At 35.8% G+C, this 17,081-nt stretch overlaps 1 protein-coding gene across 2 annotated transcripts; it reads left to right on the top strand.

Annotated features, from left to right (window-relative positions):
- Positions 1–884: 884 nt before the first annotated feature.
- Positions 885–9,990, top strand: LOC104607470 (filament-like plant protein 4). 2 transcript variants are annotated; one of them, XM_010273106.3, is made up of 6 exons: positions 885–1,220; positions 3,301–3,423; positions 4,355–4,553; positions 4,748–7,160; positions 7,312–7,375; positions 8,934–9,990. In XM_010273106.3, exons 2-6 carry the CDS (start codon positions 3,316–3,318, stop codon positions 9,396–9,398), a joined length of 3,249 nt encoding a protein of 1,082 aa, XP_010271408.1. In that variant the 5' UTR covers positions 885–1,220; positions 3,301–3,315; the 3' UTR covers positions 9,399–9,990. The 2 variants fall into 2 exon arrangements, with proteins under 2 accessions (XP_010271408.1, XP_010271409.1); XM_010273107.3 differs by lacking the exon at positions 885–1,220 and adding an exon at positions 1,842–2,032.
- The last annotated feature ends 7,091 nt before the right edge of the window (positions 9,991–17,081 follow it).

Raw genomic sequence — 17,081 nt, 5'->3', positions numbered from 1 at the left:
CCCCTTACCTTGACCCATCCAAACATACCATTTTCCCTATATTACGTTAATGATTTTATCCATTAAACCGGCTGTCACTGGGATTGACCTGCCCCTCCTCACACCTCTCTTCTTACTTTGATGTTAACTCTGACCCATGCACACGCTTTTTGGGTTAATTTAATAATAATAATAATAAAGTCAGATCCATATATAGAGTTTCGACCAAGCAAGCATCCGACCCTTATAATCTTCTTCCTCTGTATTAAATTGACATTAAAAAAAAAAAACAATAATGTCAATATGTCATTTTCTAATCTATTATTTATTTTTGTTTGTTTAATAAAAGTGGGGAAGGAGTGAATGAATAGGAAAAAAAAGCATATTTTAGGTAGGCAAGAATAAGATAAAAGGGCCAGCTTTAAATCAGGAGCGTAGACGAGTCATGAGATGAAGGAAGGTACAGACACCATAATCAATCAAGCATGCCATCTCAACACCCAATCAAGCAAAATAGGTTGAAGGCAGTCCAATTAAAGAAGTTCATTTAGGAAACGGCTCATACAAGAAAACTACCCAAAACTAAAGTGAGTACACTCACCCATCGAGTGGTGCTGTGGTCCTGGTCCAGCCCTCCCCCATTTTTTTATGGTAGTTAATGCATGTATATCTTCCTTTCTTTTATGGGACTATGAGCTTTACATAACGGATAACGCCTGTGTCTTGTTTGTGTGTATACAAAGAATACAGTGTAGAGTAGCGTACAGCTCAGATCCAGTCACTGCCACTAAGTAGCAGGAGTTTATCGTACATTTCTCTGTTATTGGGGGTACTTTGGTCATATTAAAATAAAAAATTGGAAATGGTTTTTAGTTATTAATATTTTGTGATAACATAATAATAATAAGAATCAAAAGAACCATATTTTGGAGGCTTTTGCAACGTCTTGCTTCGAGTGGCACCTACCGCGAATATTTTAGCGCACCCAACACCCACCACCCACCACCATCTCCTACTCTCTCTCTCTCTCTCTCTGCAACCGAAGAAGAAGAAAGCAGAAAGTAAAAAAAAAAATGAAATTAAAAAGAGCTTCTAAGTTTTCGACTTGAAAATTTTTTCTTCTTTGAATCTCTAAGAACTTCCTCTCTGCAACTATAGAATTTGTTCTTCAGATCTGCTTTGAACTTCCAAATTTTCTCCGTTCCTCTACCTTTCTCTCTGTTAAAGCGCCATTTCTTCAGGTATGGTGGATTTTTAGTCCATCGTCTCGCCTTGCACTTCTTTTTCACTCTTTCTAATCTGGTTCGTCAATGTTGTTCTATGGTTAATCATCCTAGCTCGACTCTTTTTCTTTGCTTTTGTTTGTGTTTCGAGTTTGTTTTGAGGGTGATGTTTTTCGTTCTTTGGCATTTCTTGCTTATCTTATGAAGATATCCTTTTGGTTCTCCAGTCCACATTGGTTGCTTTGTTTTAAGCCTCAGCAATATAGATTTTATTCTGTATCCTCTTTGCTTTTTTGTTCGAATTAGCGGATGAAGGAGGAGGTTGGCCGTAAATGCGGATGAAAGAAATGTTTTTTTTCCTCCTTTTCCTGGTTTTCCCCTGATTTGGAGTCTGAAGCCGGGATTTAGCTTCTGTTTTATTTTTATTGTATGAAATCCTTTTCAACCGTTGTACTCTAGTACTGTTGCTTACAGTGTGTCTCTACTTATTTGAGGATTTTATTTTGCATTTCATTTATGACAAGCCAATTTATACCTTTTCTTTTTACATTAATCAGAGACATTAGGTGATTTTCAGATAAAAACATTACTTTTTCTAATTCTTTATATGTGTATGATTATTTCTTTTACATGCCTATAAATATATTTATGTGGTTATGTTGTTTTTTTTCCTGGTCTGAAGTATCGATTGGATTTCTAATAGTCATTCAAAATAGAGATCCTTTATAGTTTGAGAGGCTCTTAGATAGTCAGATTAGATCCGTGGATATTTCTGCCCGGCATTGGCTGGACTTTCTCATTTCATTAACATGCACAGACGTTTGATTCAGGTATCTCAATTGATAAAAAAAGTATCATGCAATCTGCAGACAAAAGATTAGTGTCTGCATAACAAGAATTTTAGTGGGAGAATATTTTTCCTGGTAATGCATGTCTTTATCTATGCTTATCCCGTCATCCAGGGGAAGGGTGTCGGTAGCTTGTTATTTGTGAATTTTCTTGGTTGTTTGAGCTTCAGATTCTCTTGATATGTTTATACCTTTTTTTATTCTTTTATAACAGAGATTTTATGCTTCATTTTTATTTGTTTGAGTTCTTCTCTTGCCCGCATTTCCTGCAAATATGTTTTGGGTTTATTTTCTTTCCACCGCCAGTGTTTGGCCTGGTTATCATGTTGCACGGTTGATATTTGACAAGCAGTAATAAGGTGAAGAATGCTGTTATTGGCCGCACTGCTGCCTGAAATAAAGGGGAAAAAAGAAAATTACACTAGAAGAATCCAAAGGGCTTAGACATCTAGGTAACATTTTCAGTGTATTTTTATGTTGACATGAAGGGTGAATGGCTGTTGGATTGCATCTCAATTCAGTCTAGTTGTCTTACCTTTTAGGAATTCATTCTTTGGTCTTTGTTACCAAAGCGGACTCTGATTGATAAGTTGGGGTTAGGATACACTACCGTGAGCCATGAGGACTGATTATGTGTGGCCATAAATTTCATAGACAGGAAAAGTATACCCATGTTCTTACCAGGCATAAAGAATTTGAAGAAGACTTGCATCATGGCCCTCTAAGTTGCATGGTCATGCAGATGATGTTGCTTGTACAGATACATGGACTTCAGTTCCTCAGTTCTGGTTGCAGACCATTTTTAGCTAACAAACAGTGGGTGGAAAATAGGGGGATTGGGGTTCCAGTCTAGAAATCAGCTGCAATCTGATCAGGGATGGTGTATTTCCACATTTTTTTTTGTTGCAACATCGATGGGAGTTAGAAGCTTATGGTAGTGGTGCTAGAATTTTCAAAGACTTTTGCAACATTTGATGGGTTTTTCACGACTACAGTTCTATGAAATGTTGCCTTGTCATATGGTTTGACAAATTATTACTGCATTATTATTATTATTTTTTTTGCCTTGTTCTGAATGGAGATGGCATTTTTAGCAAACTACAGTTCTATGAAATGCTGCCTTGTTCTGCATTAATTTTTTTTTTCATTTTTTGAATGCCTTTTTTGTTCTTCCATTTTTATCATATTCTTTCCATATTGCCTCCCTCAAAAGAAGGCTTGGTAGCATTGCTAATTCCATCTACATGCAGGCTTTATAATTTGAGATGGACCGCCGCAGTTGGCCCTGGAAGAAAAAATCATCAGACAAAACTGAAAAAGCAGCTACTGTATCAGATACTGCTGGTGCTTCAGCTGGATCTCAAGCAGAGCAGGTTTGCTAAAATTGAAGCTATAATTTTATTCATTTATGGAGTATGCTTTGGGTTGCACTTTTTACTTCTTTTTTGTTGTTTTTGCAAAAATATTTATAAAAGGCCATTACCCTATCTTAGTCCCCAGCTATCTGTGGTCTTGGGTGGGGTGGACTGGATATGGTCCTAACCTTTGGCATTTTTGTTGCACAATGTTGGGTGAATTCCAGACCATTGATCAGACCTGCGAGCCTTTGGAATGGCCCTAATTTTGAAATTGATCTCCCTCTTCATGTTTTACTCATATCCTGTTAATACAAGCCTTAGGAGGCAGCAAAAGGTCTTAATTAAAAATTTCGGAGTTTGATGATGTAAACACATGGTTAATAGTAGATTGTACTATGATGTTATGGTTTTTTGAGGAGCCTTATAAGTTATAATTTTGCAGGATTTGTATGTTGCATTTTGATAGAACTATCAAATGTCCTGCTTTTGGGAAATGAAAATGTTAATCCTCTCTTATGGTTTGGTAGCTTGCTCATATTTCCCAAGCTTTTGTATGGTTTACCTATCTGGGATGTATGGTCCAACCTCTTTTTGATTCTTATTTTCTTTGCATGGTAGACATCTATCTATTTGTTCCGTTGATTCTAGAAGTATGATCTACATGGCAATAAAGTCTTGAAGAGTTCATGCTCATCTTACATATGATGCTTGAGTTCTAACGTTCTGCTGTTATGAGTTGAATTTGAGTTCTATTTCTTTCTCTTGCTGTTTTCCTATTTTTCTAGGTTGTAATTGTTTTTCTTCAGATCTTTGTTATCTATGATGAAATATGATGCTTTGAACTAGGTCTTTTGCTGCAAGTGTAATGCTGGTTGTTAATCGTTGCTGTAAACTGTCACCTTTTGTGCCTTTTTAGGATTAATGGTTTTTTTTTCTCTGTTGTCAGGATAATCCCAAGAAAGTAAATTATGTCCAACTTCCTGTGGAGTCATATAATCATCTGACTGGATTGGAGAATCAAGTTAAGGTGATGGAGGGTCAAATTAAGATATTGAATGAGAATCTGTCCTCAGCACAATCAGAGATGACTACCAAGGACAATCTGGTCAAGCAGCATGCCAAAGTTGCTGAAGAAGCTGTCTCAGGTACGAACTACAAACATGCTTTTTGCAATGTAGAAAATGCTTATTGCCTGAATGTATGCAGCTTTTCTTTGGGGAAAAGTTCCTGCAATTGGATACCTTTTTTTTTACTTGGTAGTATTCAATTGGTCTTACTATTTTCATGTCATGTTTACCTCTTAATGGTTTCCAAAACTGAGCCTCTCTGGTTAATGCAGGCTGGGAAAAGGCTGAAGCTGAAGCTTCAGCATTGAAACATCAACTTGAATCTGTTACCCTTCTGAAGCTTACTGCTGAAGATAAAGCATCTCATCTAGATGGCGCTCTCAAAGAGTGCATGAGGCAGATAAGAAATTTGAAGGAAGAACATGAGCAGAAATTACATGATGTTGTTCTTGCAAAAACAAAGTTGTGGGACAAGATCAAGCTTGATCTTGAATCAAAGATTGTGGATTTAGAGCAAGAACTTCGTAGGTCCTCTGCTGAGAATGCTGCAATTTCAAGGTCACTGCAAGAGCGTTCCAACATGCTGATGAAGATCAGTGAGGAAAAATCCCAAGCGGAGGCTGAGATTGAACTTTTAAAGGCCAACATACAGTCATGTGAAAAAGAGATAAGTTCACTTAAGTATGAGCACCATATAGTTTCCAAGGAGCTTGAAATTCGGAATGAAGAAAAGAATATGAGTATGAGGTCTGCAGAGGTAGCTAACAAGCAGCATTTAGAAGGTGTGAAGAAAATTGCTAAGCTCGAAGCAGAATGCCAAAGATTGCGTGGCCTTGTTCGAAAGAAGTTGCCTGGCCCTGCTGCATTAGCTCAAATGAAGCTGGAAGTTGAGAATTTGGGCAGGGACCATGGGGAAACCCGATTACGGAGATCTCCTGTAAAAAGTCCTAGCCAACTCTCCGAGTTTTCCCTGGACAATGTTCATCAATCCCAGAAAGAGACTGAATTTCTCACAGCACGTTTATTGGCAATGGAGGAAGAGACAAAGATGCTGAAAGAAGCTCTTGCCAAGCGTAACAGTGAGTTGCAAGCTTCAAGAAACACGTGTGCTAAAACCACCAGCCGGCTTCGAAGCTTAGAAGCACAGTTGCAGGTAGCCAAAATTCCTATCGAAGGCTCCTTATGTCAAAATGCAAGCAACCCTCCTAGTTTGACATCCATGTCCGAAGATGGAATTGATGAGGATGGAAGTTGTGCTGAGTCTTGGGCTACAGCACTGATTTCTGAACTCTCCCATTTCAAGAAGGAAAGGAATGTTGACAAGATTAACAAGGCTGACAGTACAAATCACTTGGAGCTTATGGATGACTTTCTTGAGATGGAGAGGTTAGCATGTCTATCAACTGAGTCCAATGGTGGCATCTCCATTCGTGATGGTTTTACTGATAAGAAGGCTGAAAACACAGAGGATAATGCTATTGTTGATAGTATGAAGGGTGGGGATCTTAACACGGAACAGCAGACAGGTGCTGATGCATCAGGAGATCAGGATTCATCTAATGTGGAAATGCCAGTAGTGGAGATTGAATCTTCTGCCGTTCAAGTTCCATTTTCACAGCTCCAATCAAGAATTTTGATGATTCTTGAGTCTCAACCTAAGGATGCAAATGTCAAGAAGATTTTAGAGGATATAAAGAATGTTGTGCAGGATATTCAAGAGTCTCTACCTCAGAAATCTCTTAGTTGTAGATTGAAGGAATCCCAGTCTGCAGATTGTATTTGCAACAAAGAGCCCTGCCCTCAAGATATTGGGGAAAGTGTGGAGAGTGAGATCTCTCTTATTGAAGACAAAGAACTGGTCAAAGATACTGAGCATACTATAGAACATGAATTGGCAACTGCTGTTTCTAAGATTCATGATTTTGTAACATCACTGGGCAAAGAAGCTATTATGGCCGTGCAGGACAGGTCTCCTGATGGGCAAGGATTGTGTCAAAAAATTGAGGAATTCTCTGCCTCTGTTGACAAGGTTCTATGCAACAAATTGAGTTTGGTCAACTTCATTCTTGATCTTTCTCATGTTTTAGCCAAAGCAAGTGAATTAAGCTTTAGTGTCCTGGGTTACAAGGGAAATGAAGGAGAAAGCAACAACTCTGATTGTATAGACAAGGTAACTTTACTAGAAAACAAGGTAGTTCAGGATGACACAGTGAGAGAGAGGCTTCCTAATGGTTGTTCTGACATTCCTCACTCTACTTCTGATCCTGAGGTTCTTCAAGAAGGAAGCTTTATCCCAGGCTTTGGATTGAGGTCCACATCATGCAAATGCTCATTTGAGGAGTTGGAACAATTGAAATCAGAAAAAGACAGTATGAGAATGGATCTCCAGAGGTGTACTGAGAATCTGGAACATACAAAATTCCAGTTGCAGGAAACAGAACAACTTCTTGCTGAACTTAAATCACAATTGGCTTCTTCTCAAAAAATGAACAGTTTGGCAGATACACAGTTGAAATGTATGGCTGAATCTTACAAGTCACTTGAAACACGTGCAGAGGAGTTAGAAGCTGAAGTTAATCTTCTGCATGCCAAAGCAGAGACTTTAGAAAATGAACTTCAAGAAGAAAAGATGAATCATCAGGATGCTTTGGCTAAATGCAAGGATCTTGAAGAGCAATTAAAACGGTGAGTCACAGAATTGCTTCTTGGAGCATTTTCTTTTGTCTTATTCTAGCCAATTCAACTAGGCTTTGGCCATGTTTCCTCTATATAATAGCTAGCTGATGCTTGATTCATTTTGTTTTGTTTCTGACATACTCTATTCTATTTCTTTAAGGAATGAGACCTGCTCCAAGTGTTCATCAAATTCTGCTGTTGATATTGATATCAAGACCAAACAGGTATGGAGTATAATGTATCACACATATTTGTAGTAGTGCATCTGAGTGTTTGAAATGGCTATTGCATACACATAGATGGGTGAACTGCCCAATCCAGACTATTGATCAGAGAGGAAACCATCTGGACTGGTGATGCACTCGCTTCTTAGTTATCAATCCATATTGATTCCACATGTACTAGTCATTAGGAAATCTATTTACCTGACCATTATACTTCAATTCATAGAAAATTAATTCATGCAATGAAGGTCATAGATTGTCCATACTTCAGAATTGTACATTTCATGAACCATAAGTGAGTGCAAGCATGGAAAAATTCTTTGTCCCACGCAATACACATTTTCTTGGTGGATATTAAGCTTTGTCTATAAATCTGGTTGACCACATATGGGCATCATATTACTGACATCCTAACGTGCCAATTAGAGCCTGTTGTAGTCATTTTCTTTCTATGCCCATATGCCTAAATTTGACATGTGTTGTGTTGGATTTTCCATGAAGTCATGTTAAAGTCAATATTTTATAAATCTGGTCATATGTCAAACTGCTGGGACTGGTAGACATGATCATCTGATCTAATGTTCTTGTTTCAACTATACAAAACTATGGACAGAAATGAACATTAAAAAGTAAAAATAAAATGAGAGACATATTTAAATAGACATAAATGCAATTAAAAAAATCAGTATGAATAAGTTTCCTCAATTCTAGATGGTTTTGACATAAAATTATTGGTGATTGACCTGGTTTAAACTGAACCTTTCTTGGGAAGAGTTGATGCATTGAACAATTCAACTGTTTGATGCAGTTTTCTGAAAGCACTGCTGCAAATAACAATTAGCATCTTAATAGGGTTATGCATATGGAATGCAAACAGATATAGCTGTGGTGAATCTAATAAATTAGATTAATTGAGCCTAATTAGGATTAGGAAATTGACACTCTTTAATCACCATGGTAAATACTGATAGAGGACAAATGAGATGGCATGAATTCTAAGTTCTACTAGGGTTCCTCCATGCCCCTTTTTTATCATTTATTTTTCCACTTCTAACACATTTTTTTATCTTACATTTTTCCCCATTGATGTATGCACTTGTTAGTTGGGACCATCAAATTAGCTTTTGGTTGGAACCAATTCTTTCTGTTCAGAGCATATTATGGGTTTCTTGTTGTTGATTTTTTTTTTTTTGGAATTGTTTAACATTAATATATAAGGAACTATTTGGTTGGTTATCAATCTGAGTGCTGCTGTAGGAAAACTACCAAGGTACATGACTGCACATTGTATTTACTGCACTATTGCTTGTATTCCACAATGTGATTGTTTGTATTAGGGTTTTTGTTTTCTGGAAGGTTTGCCGGGGTTAATGTTTACCCAACAATTGGTAAAAAATAAAAAGAAAGCTATGAAAAATAACATGCACAGATGCTCGCATGCAACTATGGTTTTTTTCTTGTGTTCATTGTTGTTGCACACTTTTGCATCTCGATTCTATCCTTAAGGCTGATAAAGAGATGTATGAACTTGAACTATTCTTTTGCTTTGTCATCATAGGAGAGAGAGATAGCAGCTGCAGCAGAAAAGCTAGCAGAGTGTCAAGAGACCATATTTCTCCTAGGCAGGCAGCTGAAATCTATGCGGCCTTCAGTGGAATTTGCAGGTTCTCCATACAACGAAATGCATCAGAGAGATGAAGGTTTCATTGAAGATGGGTCAATTTCTAGTGGCTTGAACCGGCGAGGCATGCATAGTTCACAAGACTTTGATCACACTGAAATGGAAACATCTGTTTCTAACATAAGCAGATTGGGTGGAGAGTCCCCATCAGATGCATATAATTCCATATTTAGTCCATCTGACACTGAAGCTAATATGCTCATGAGATCGCCAATCAGCTCCAGGCGTCCAAAGCACAGGCCTACCAGGTCAGCTTCCTCTTCTTCATCTGCCCTGACGCCAGAGAGACATTCACGTGGATTCAGCAGATTTTTTTCCTCAAAACCAAAGAACAACCATTAGCCAGCAACAAGGCCAATTAATAGGTCCTCATGGCAAACAGTGGTGGAGATTTTTGTAGATAGGGGATTTGTGCCGTTTTTGACAAACCTACTGACGGATCAACCTGGTCTAAGTTTTGATGCTTTTTATCCTGGAAGTAGATATATGGGTGCACAGACATAAGATGACATTGGCTGATCATTGATCAATCATCTTTGATACACAGTTACATGTGGGAGATGTATAGTTTAATTATTTGCATGTAAAGCATTCCTCATCACTTTTTACTGTACTTCCATTGGGAGGTGGGATTTGTGACATTAAAAATCATTCATGGTATCTCGTAAAAACTCTTGGGTTTTCTCACTTTGTTTTGAGGATGGTGAGGCCAACCAACCTCGGAAGTCGGTCGTGTACTAGTAGCATAGACGATGACGTTTCATAGCCATAGGGTTAAGGTTAGGGTGTTCTTTTTTTGTTTTAGGAATGGTTTTCACTTGATCACCATATCATTCCATTGGGTTTTCTTTTTTCTTTTTGGTGTAATGGTTTGTTCTATTTGACATAAGATATTAAGATCTAAATCTATTTACCGAATTTGTTCTTTGTTCAAGGCCGACTTTTCAGTTTTCACTGGGAGATGAACGCAGATGCGAGTGTGCCAACTGCAAACTACCCTCTGGTTTGGTATTTCCGCTATGTATATATTATGCTATGCTGTTTCTATGAAACCAATTGGGATTTGGGAGGTAGGAGGTTGATTTGGGCACATCCCCAATTTTCATAATTAAATTAAAGTTGGTACCCTTGGAGAAGTACATAGTTTTTTTTTTTTTGATACAAAGAGAAGTACATAGTTTTACCAAAAGGTACCTTAACCTTTATCATCATCATAAAGTATAAAGTATAAACTATGAACAGGGTGGCTATTCTCTTTTCAGTTTTCATTGCGGTTTTTATAAAGAATCAGGCCAGAAATGTGTAGAGGAATTTCTTTTTCTGTATCCAAGAACTAAAAAGATTGTCTTTGTTCAGTGTTCAAACAGAAACAGTTGTATGCAACTATGTGCCAGTGAGAATATCTCTTTAGTTCAATGTTAAAGCGAGTATCGATCCGCTGTAAAGGCTGCAAGAGAAATGTCGGGAGAATTCAGCAACTGAAAATTTTTTATGCTAGTTTACTGCATTGAGAAAGTTTCTTCTATCCCAAGGCCATTTTGCTACAGTAGTTTCCTCGCAAATTTTGGAAATTAATACATCTTTTTTCTTGCTCGGTGAATATTTTATACATTGGGTATTACCAGCTGAATCATTGCTGTATCGAATTCGCTGTCTGTCATTGATGAATCTAATTTACACTGGTGCTAATATCAATAGGGACTTGGTGAACTGTCTTTCCAGTTTCCACCATTCTCCTACAATTAGTTACCACTTTTTGCAAAATGTTCATTTTCCAGTCATTTTATGTGCATCATAAAATAGCAATTTCAGGAAGTTGTTCAGTTCACTTCATTCTATGTAGAACCAACCAGATAGGGTATTATACCCTTTTTTTTTGTTTGTTTGTGTTTCTTTGGCTAGACTTTTGTCTTCGTTTCAGGTTTTTCTCCTGTTGGAATTTATGTATTCTCCATTTCCATGATAGTATACTTTGTAAAATTGCCGTTTATTATTGTGTTCAAAGAAAATTGCAAGCAGAACTTTGATTAAAGTAGTGCTTCTTTTCTGTGGTTCTACTTATTTATGTATATGTACGCACAGAGGTTGTATCGTGCATGTAGGAACTGGTGGTAATAGAATTATTAACATTTTCACATTTTCACTTTACTAGTAAAATAAAAGAAATCAATATCTATACTATATTAGTTGAATCCCGATTTCTTATTAGTTTACTATGTATCATCTCATCAACAACGGATCTTGGGCTTGTTCTAACAGCATCTCGTCTAATTTTGAAGCCCATGTTTGCGAATGGGAATGCTTTGTTCGATCATTTCCACATCTTGTAATGGCCTTATTTTTTGGTGAGAAAAGGAAGAATTAAAAGCTCAGTTTGGAAGGAATACAAATACAGATGTGTAAAGTATAAATACATATAAAATACAAGGTTTTATACTTTATATATTTGTAATTGTACTCCTTCCAAACTGAGCCTAAGGCTCAATTTGAAAAGAATGCAAATACAAATATGTATAATACAAGTATATATAAAATAACATAAAATACAAGATTTTGCACTTTAAATATTTGTATTTATACTTCTTGGAAATCGAGCCTAGGAGTTTGTAAACCCCTTCCCCATTTTCTTCTTCTTTTTTTCTTTTTTAAGTCATATTAAACATATATAAAAAATAAAATATTCGCATCAGACATGCGTTGGATTCTGGACTGTTGAATGACACTTGCACGTAATATTTTCTTTTTATTTCTTGGTTTAGTTGACATAAATGAACAACTAATATACAAGCTAAGATGCATATTATTTTTCGTATCAAATATTGTATAGAATTCAAAGAAAAATTAAAAAGACTATTTTAATAGTATAAATTAATGCATATGTGAGTTCATCTTCATTTTATTTTTTTGAGTCATGTTGTTTACTTTGATATATATGAATAAATTCAGACTCCCTTGTCTGTGTGCATGCAGCTGCAACACTACTCGTGTTTGGTTTTCAATGTTTGGAAATCATTGCTATTGCTGTTGTCAACTGTATGTATTTTAGTCTTTACTACTTATATATATATATATATATATGTTTAGGTGATAACATATATAAACACGAAACGAAAGCTTAAATTGCATTTCCGTGAGGGACATGCATTATCAGCACTCCATATATATCCTCATTGGTTTTAGTTAGTGGATAAATCACAAATCCCCCCCAATTATATTAAAGCTTCACCTATTGCTTTGATTTGAAAATTGGACACTAGCTTCTTTATTCATTTTTAAGTCCGCATATGTTCATGTTTATATTGAACCAAGTTCATTCCCATCCTTTCAAAGACCAGTAAAAGACTGGAACCAGGAATTCTGTGACATTTAGGCCCTGTTTGTTTTGTAATATTTAGCGGAGCCGGAAGGCTAATTTCATTAACAATACTCAGAATCTCAAATACAATCCATGAGAGTGTACAATCAACAAACAAAAAAAATAAAAGATAAACCCAATACAGATTGCAACAAATCCTGAGCACCAGGAAATTCTTGTAAGCGCTCTGCAAACAGCGCAAAAAGAAGGAAACACCAATAAAGGAGGACCAACCTCTAACAGAGTCAAAACTCCACAAGAAACTCTCAAAAACGGGGATACACAGAAAAAATTGCCAAAATCACCCCTTTCATGGCAAATGCAACTAAAAATTTCAGATTTGAAAGTTGTCTCACCCCTTCCATGGCAAAGCCAACCATTGTCTCACCCAGGCTTGAACATAACAGTCATCTTGCAAAAGTAAACTCCTTCCAAAGCATGCGACAAGAAAAAGGCCACGTCCCCACTAAAAGAAGATGGTCCGAAAAAAGTGCCAAAACACTGGATAGATAATGATCCATGCGTTCATTTAGTATTATATTGGGTCTCACGATAAGTAAATATACGAGAAGGTGGGTAAACAATTTGGATAACTGATACCCTATTATAAGGTGGTAAATGTATTTACCCAAATAAATAATACCCTAGTCTCATTTATTTAGACAAATTTTATTAAAAATACTTGCCCAAATAGATAAATGTACTTACCCAAATAGAAAGGAACATAACTATAAACAAAGACTGTTCTTCATGCCACTGGGTTTGATTATGTATTTATTAATTTATTCCTACATTCAAATTGTCACTATTGCTATTGCTTTTGGTTTAATTAGAAGATACAAAAGCTTTGATATAAAGTAATGGTTGAGAGTTTGGGAATAATAATAAAGAGTAGTGGGGGTTAGTTAGGGTGGGAACAAGGAATGAGACCAAATCCAACTGCTACGTATTAATTAATCAACCGGCTCAATGCATGTAAATTGAAACTAGGACCTGTGGTTGGATGTATATGTAAAAGAACCCGACCTCTTCACGAGAGGTTGTCTCTGCCTTCCAAGTTCCAAGGGCCCCAACGCCCGACCAGGCCAATGTCTTCTTCTCTTCAACCCCTCCCTCTTTTTATCTATAATAATATTACTAATTAAATTAATCTACGAACTGGTCTTTCGGTGGTTGCTGTTTCTATCCTTCATCATCTAATTAATTGCCTTACTTGCTTTCCCAGCCTCGCAGTGTCTCCTCTATGTTTCTTTCACACTTCAGCATCCTCCTGATTTGCACTATTTTTTTTTTTTTTCTTTTGCTTGATGATAAAGATGAAAGAGTGGCCCGGCGGCCTTGCATGGAGAAGAATTAGTTGGGATAAGTCTTCTTGAATTCCCTTGATTTGATTGATGGATTCACCTATAATGAATAAATTTAATCAATCACAGCTGGTTTTGTTATTGATTGGTTATATTAGCATACCATGTGGAAAGGTTGGGATAAACTATTCATCAAGCAGAAATCTCTGAATTTCACTGTTTCAGTGTGCAGCTGGATGTTATTGTCTCATGAATCTATCAATAACAACATGGTGATCATAAAAAATACTAGAAAAAATATTTATACCTATACAGGTTATGGAATGCTAATCTAATTAACATCTAATTACTATTGCTGCATCGCATTTGGAATGCCCGTTTAGGAGGGCTTTAATGCAGTGGCTTTTAGCATTATAAGGTAGGTAGGCCTCACACAGAAACCCAAAAATAAGTTTACATGAGCTAGAAAAACTATTTTCTGTAGCTTCTGGGACCTTCAGTCAACACAGCCCAATCAATGTTGAAGAACTCCCAAACAAGCCTTTATCACCCAGTGCTAAGTGTCTTTTTGTTTTTTTCAAGATAATTAATTACATACTGAGAGCAGAGCATTGTTTTCAAACCGCCGTTGATAGTGACAACCAAAACACTGGTTAAGAGCATATATAGACAGGGATTTTCATGTCATAGTTTGTAGCTTTACTAGATGATCCATTGTCATGGTGATTGGTGACTACCAATAGGCTGTTACTCTTATTAATTCATAATATATAGATGGAGAGAGTGTATATGGGTGGGGGCAAAGGTGGACCGGCCCATTTACACTGGCTAGAACAGTCCTTCATGGGTAATGGTGGATTGTGAATCATTCAAAGCTCCCCGCCTGTTCTGGATTTGCTTGATTTAGTATTATATTTCAAATGGGTCCACTCTGGCCCATAACCGGCATTCACCAATCACCAACTTTCTCCAGAGAAAAGCCAATCAAGCTAATCACAAGCTACTTAGTAAAACACAAAATAAGTTTACAATTTTCTTTTAAGTTTGTCCTAGTATGGGAAGGACACCGTAAAACATATACTTCTGGAAACATATCCTGCCAAAATGTAAGTCCTCTCCTAATCAATGATTCAATATTAGTACATAACTTACTCCTGGCATATTAAATTATTACTAGCTAAGCATAAATATCAAAATAATGACAAGAAAATCACTTTCAAGCAGATATTCTCCCTTCATTTGATTATTGTCCTATACGATGCAATTGTGTCCAACAAATTGAGCAAAAAAGCAAAACAATAATTGCATGAATTGAAATATATATATATATATATATATATATATATTTAATTTTGAGATCAAAGCCATATTATGGTATGATATTTTTTTAAAAGCTATCACATAATAAATTACCAGAATTCTAATAACAAATGGTTAAAGAGAAGAGGAAGAAGAAGAAGAATACACTATAGTACCTATCTTTATAAGCTAGGAGTTGTATTAGATAATACCTATCAATTGTTCCCCACCATTCATTCTTCACATTCTCTCACTTCTACACGTTCTGTTCACTACCTATAGACATTAAATGGGCCCTACCCCCATAAACTCAAATTTGCTTATGGGCCCTAATATGAGTTTTTCTATTTGGACTATGTCTCATACTCTCAAATATGTGCATGGGCCTTAATACTTGGGTTTTGCCTTCGTAAATTCATTAGTATAATGGAATGGTCTATCTGGAACCCACTATGAAGTCGAGTTCAAATTCAAATATAAATTATAAATCCTATTGGTTTATGGAAATAATCCAATTAGAACCCATCTCAAGTCCAAAAGATGAAAAATCTAGTCAATAATTAAAGAGAGAATAATTGATTAAAAACCATTCTCTCTATAAATGATAAATTACCAATTCTTTTTCTTTATGAAAGATAACTAGAGCCAATCAAATCTCTAGACAATCAAAACGCATCTTCTTATAGATGGAAACTAGTTAATGATTGAAGAGAGAATAATGTATGATAAATTATTCTCTCCAATAATGGCAATAATTACAACCTTTCACTCTCCAAAAAGGTAAAGAGAGCTAATCAAATTCTTAATCAAAGGGACTGAGAGAAGAGACCAAGAAATCTATAAATAAGGGGTCCCATCAAAAGGGAGGGTACTTTTTGGGGAGTCAAGAAGAAACTAAGTGAAGTTAGAAAACTCTTGGAAAAGGAGGAAATACATCCACAACTTTCTGAAAAGCAAAGCTATAATACATTCAAAGTTTTTGTAGAATCCTTCTTTTGATCAAGCTTCAAAGCCCAATTGGAGGAAGCAATCTTCGTCATTTTTTAAAATACGGGAACACATCATTTGACCATCGGTTTTAACTCAATTCAAATCCTTAAATTTCAAGAAGCACAATCAAGAGAGAATGTGAGGTTTTATCTCTTTTGTAAGAGTTTCAAATACAAAGAGTTTGAATTCCTTTTGTTTCAAATATACAAAAAAATCAATTTTATTTGAATTTGTCTTCATTTTTCTTGTATTTGAATTTATACATGAAATTGATGTCAAAACTAACTATTTTGGAATCTCTATAGAATTGTGTCTTACAGCCCTATTTCGTCAGAGTCCAAATCCATTACCTTACAATAATTAATAAACCACAAAATGCCTCTCTCTCTCTCTCTATATATATATAGATATATATAATTTACTTCTCCTATGTTCATGCTAAACAAGGACAAATTACGTCCATAACCCGTAAGGCTTCTACTTAATTAAGTTTAAAGTTTCATGCCAATTCTGCAACCAAGCAGCCTCATTAAAACATTACTATAACAACCACAGGCCTCGTTTGATACCTTTTATTTCTGAAAGCTAAAAATCTCCCGTACCTACATTTTCAAAGCTCTTTAGATTAATCCGCTCAAAGTAAATATTCAAACTTAACATACGAACTTTACCCGTAAGAAAACATAATCTTTTAATTTTTTTTTTCTAAATTTCTCTCCTCCTCTTCCGTCTCTCTTTCTATAAATCGAGGTACCTTGTAATTAATTAATTAATTAATTTAATAATAATAATAATAATAATAATTATTATTATTATTAAATTAATGTTAATTATTTATTAATACCTAATAATGAATTATATTAATTAATTAATCTTTGAACTTGTTTGAAATAATTATAAGGGTAAAGAATGGGGGATGTGCCACTACTTAAACTATGTGAAGTTGCAGATACCCTCCCAAACATTCACATGTAATTGGTATTAACCGCGAGAGGAAAATGACCATTTTAACCCTATTGGTTTGGCATGTCACTATATTAGGGTTGAATTTGATTTGAAGCTCAATTTAGATCGAAT

The sequence above is a fragment of the Nelumbo nucifera genome, chromosome 5 (assembly GCF_055504915.1).
Source record: "Nelumbo nucifera cultivar China Antique chromosome 5, China Antique-T2T, whole genome shotgun sequence".
Classification (NCBI taxonomy): Eukaryota; Viridiplantae; Streptophyta; class Magnoliopsida; order Proteales; family Nelumbonaceae; genus Nelumbo; species Nelumbo nucifera.
The sequence above is the reverse complement of the archived record's forward strand: the minus strand, read 5'-3'. Positions and strand labels throughout refer to the sequence as shown.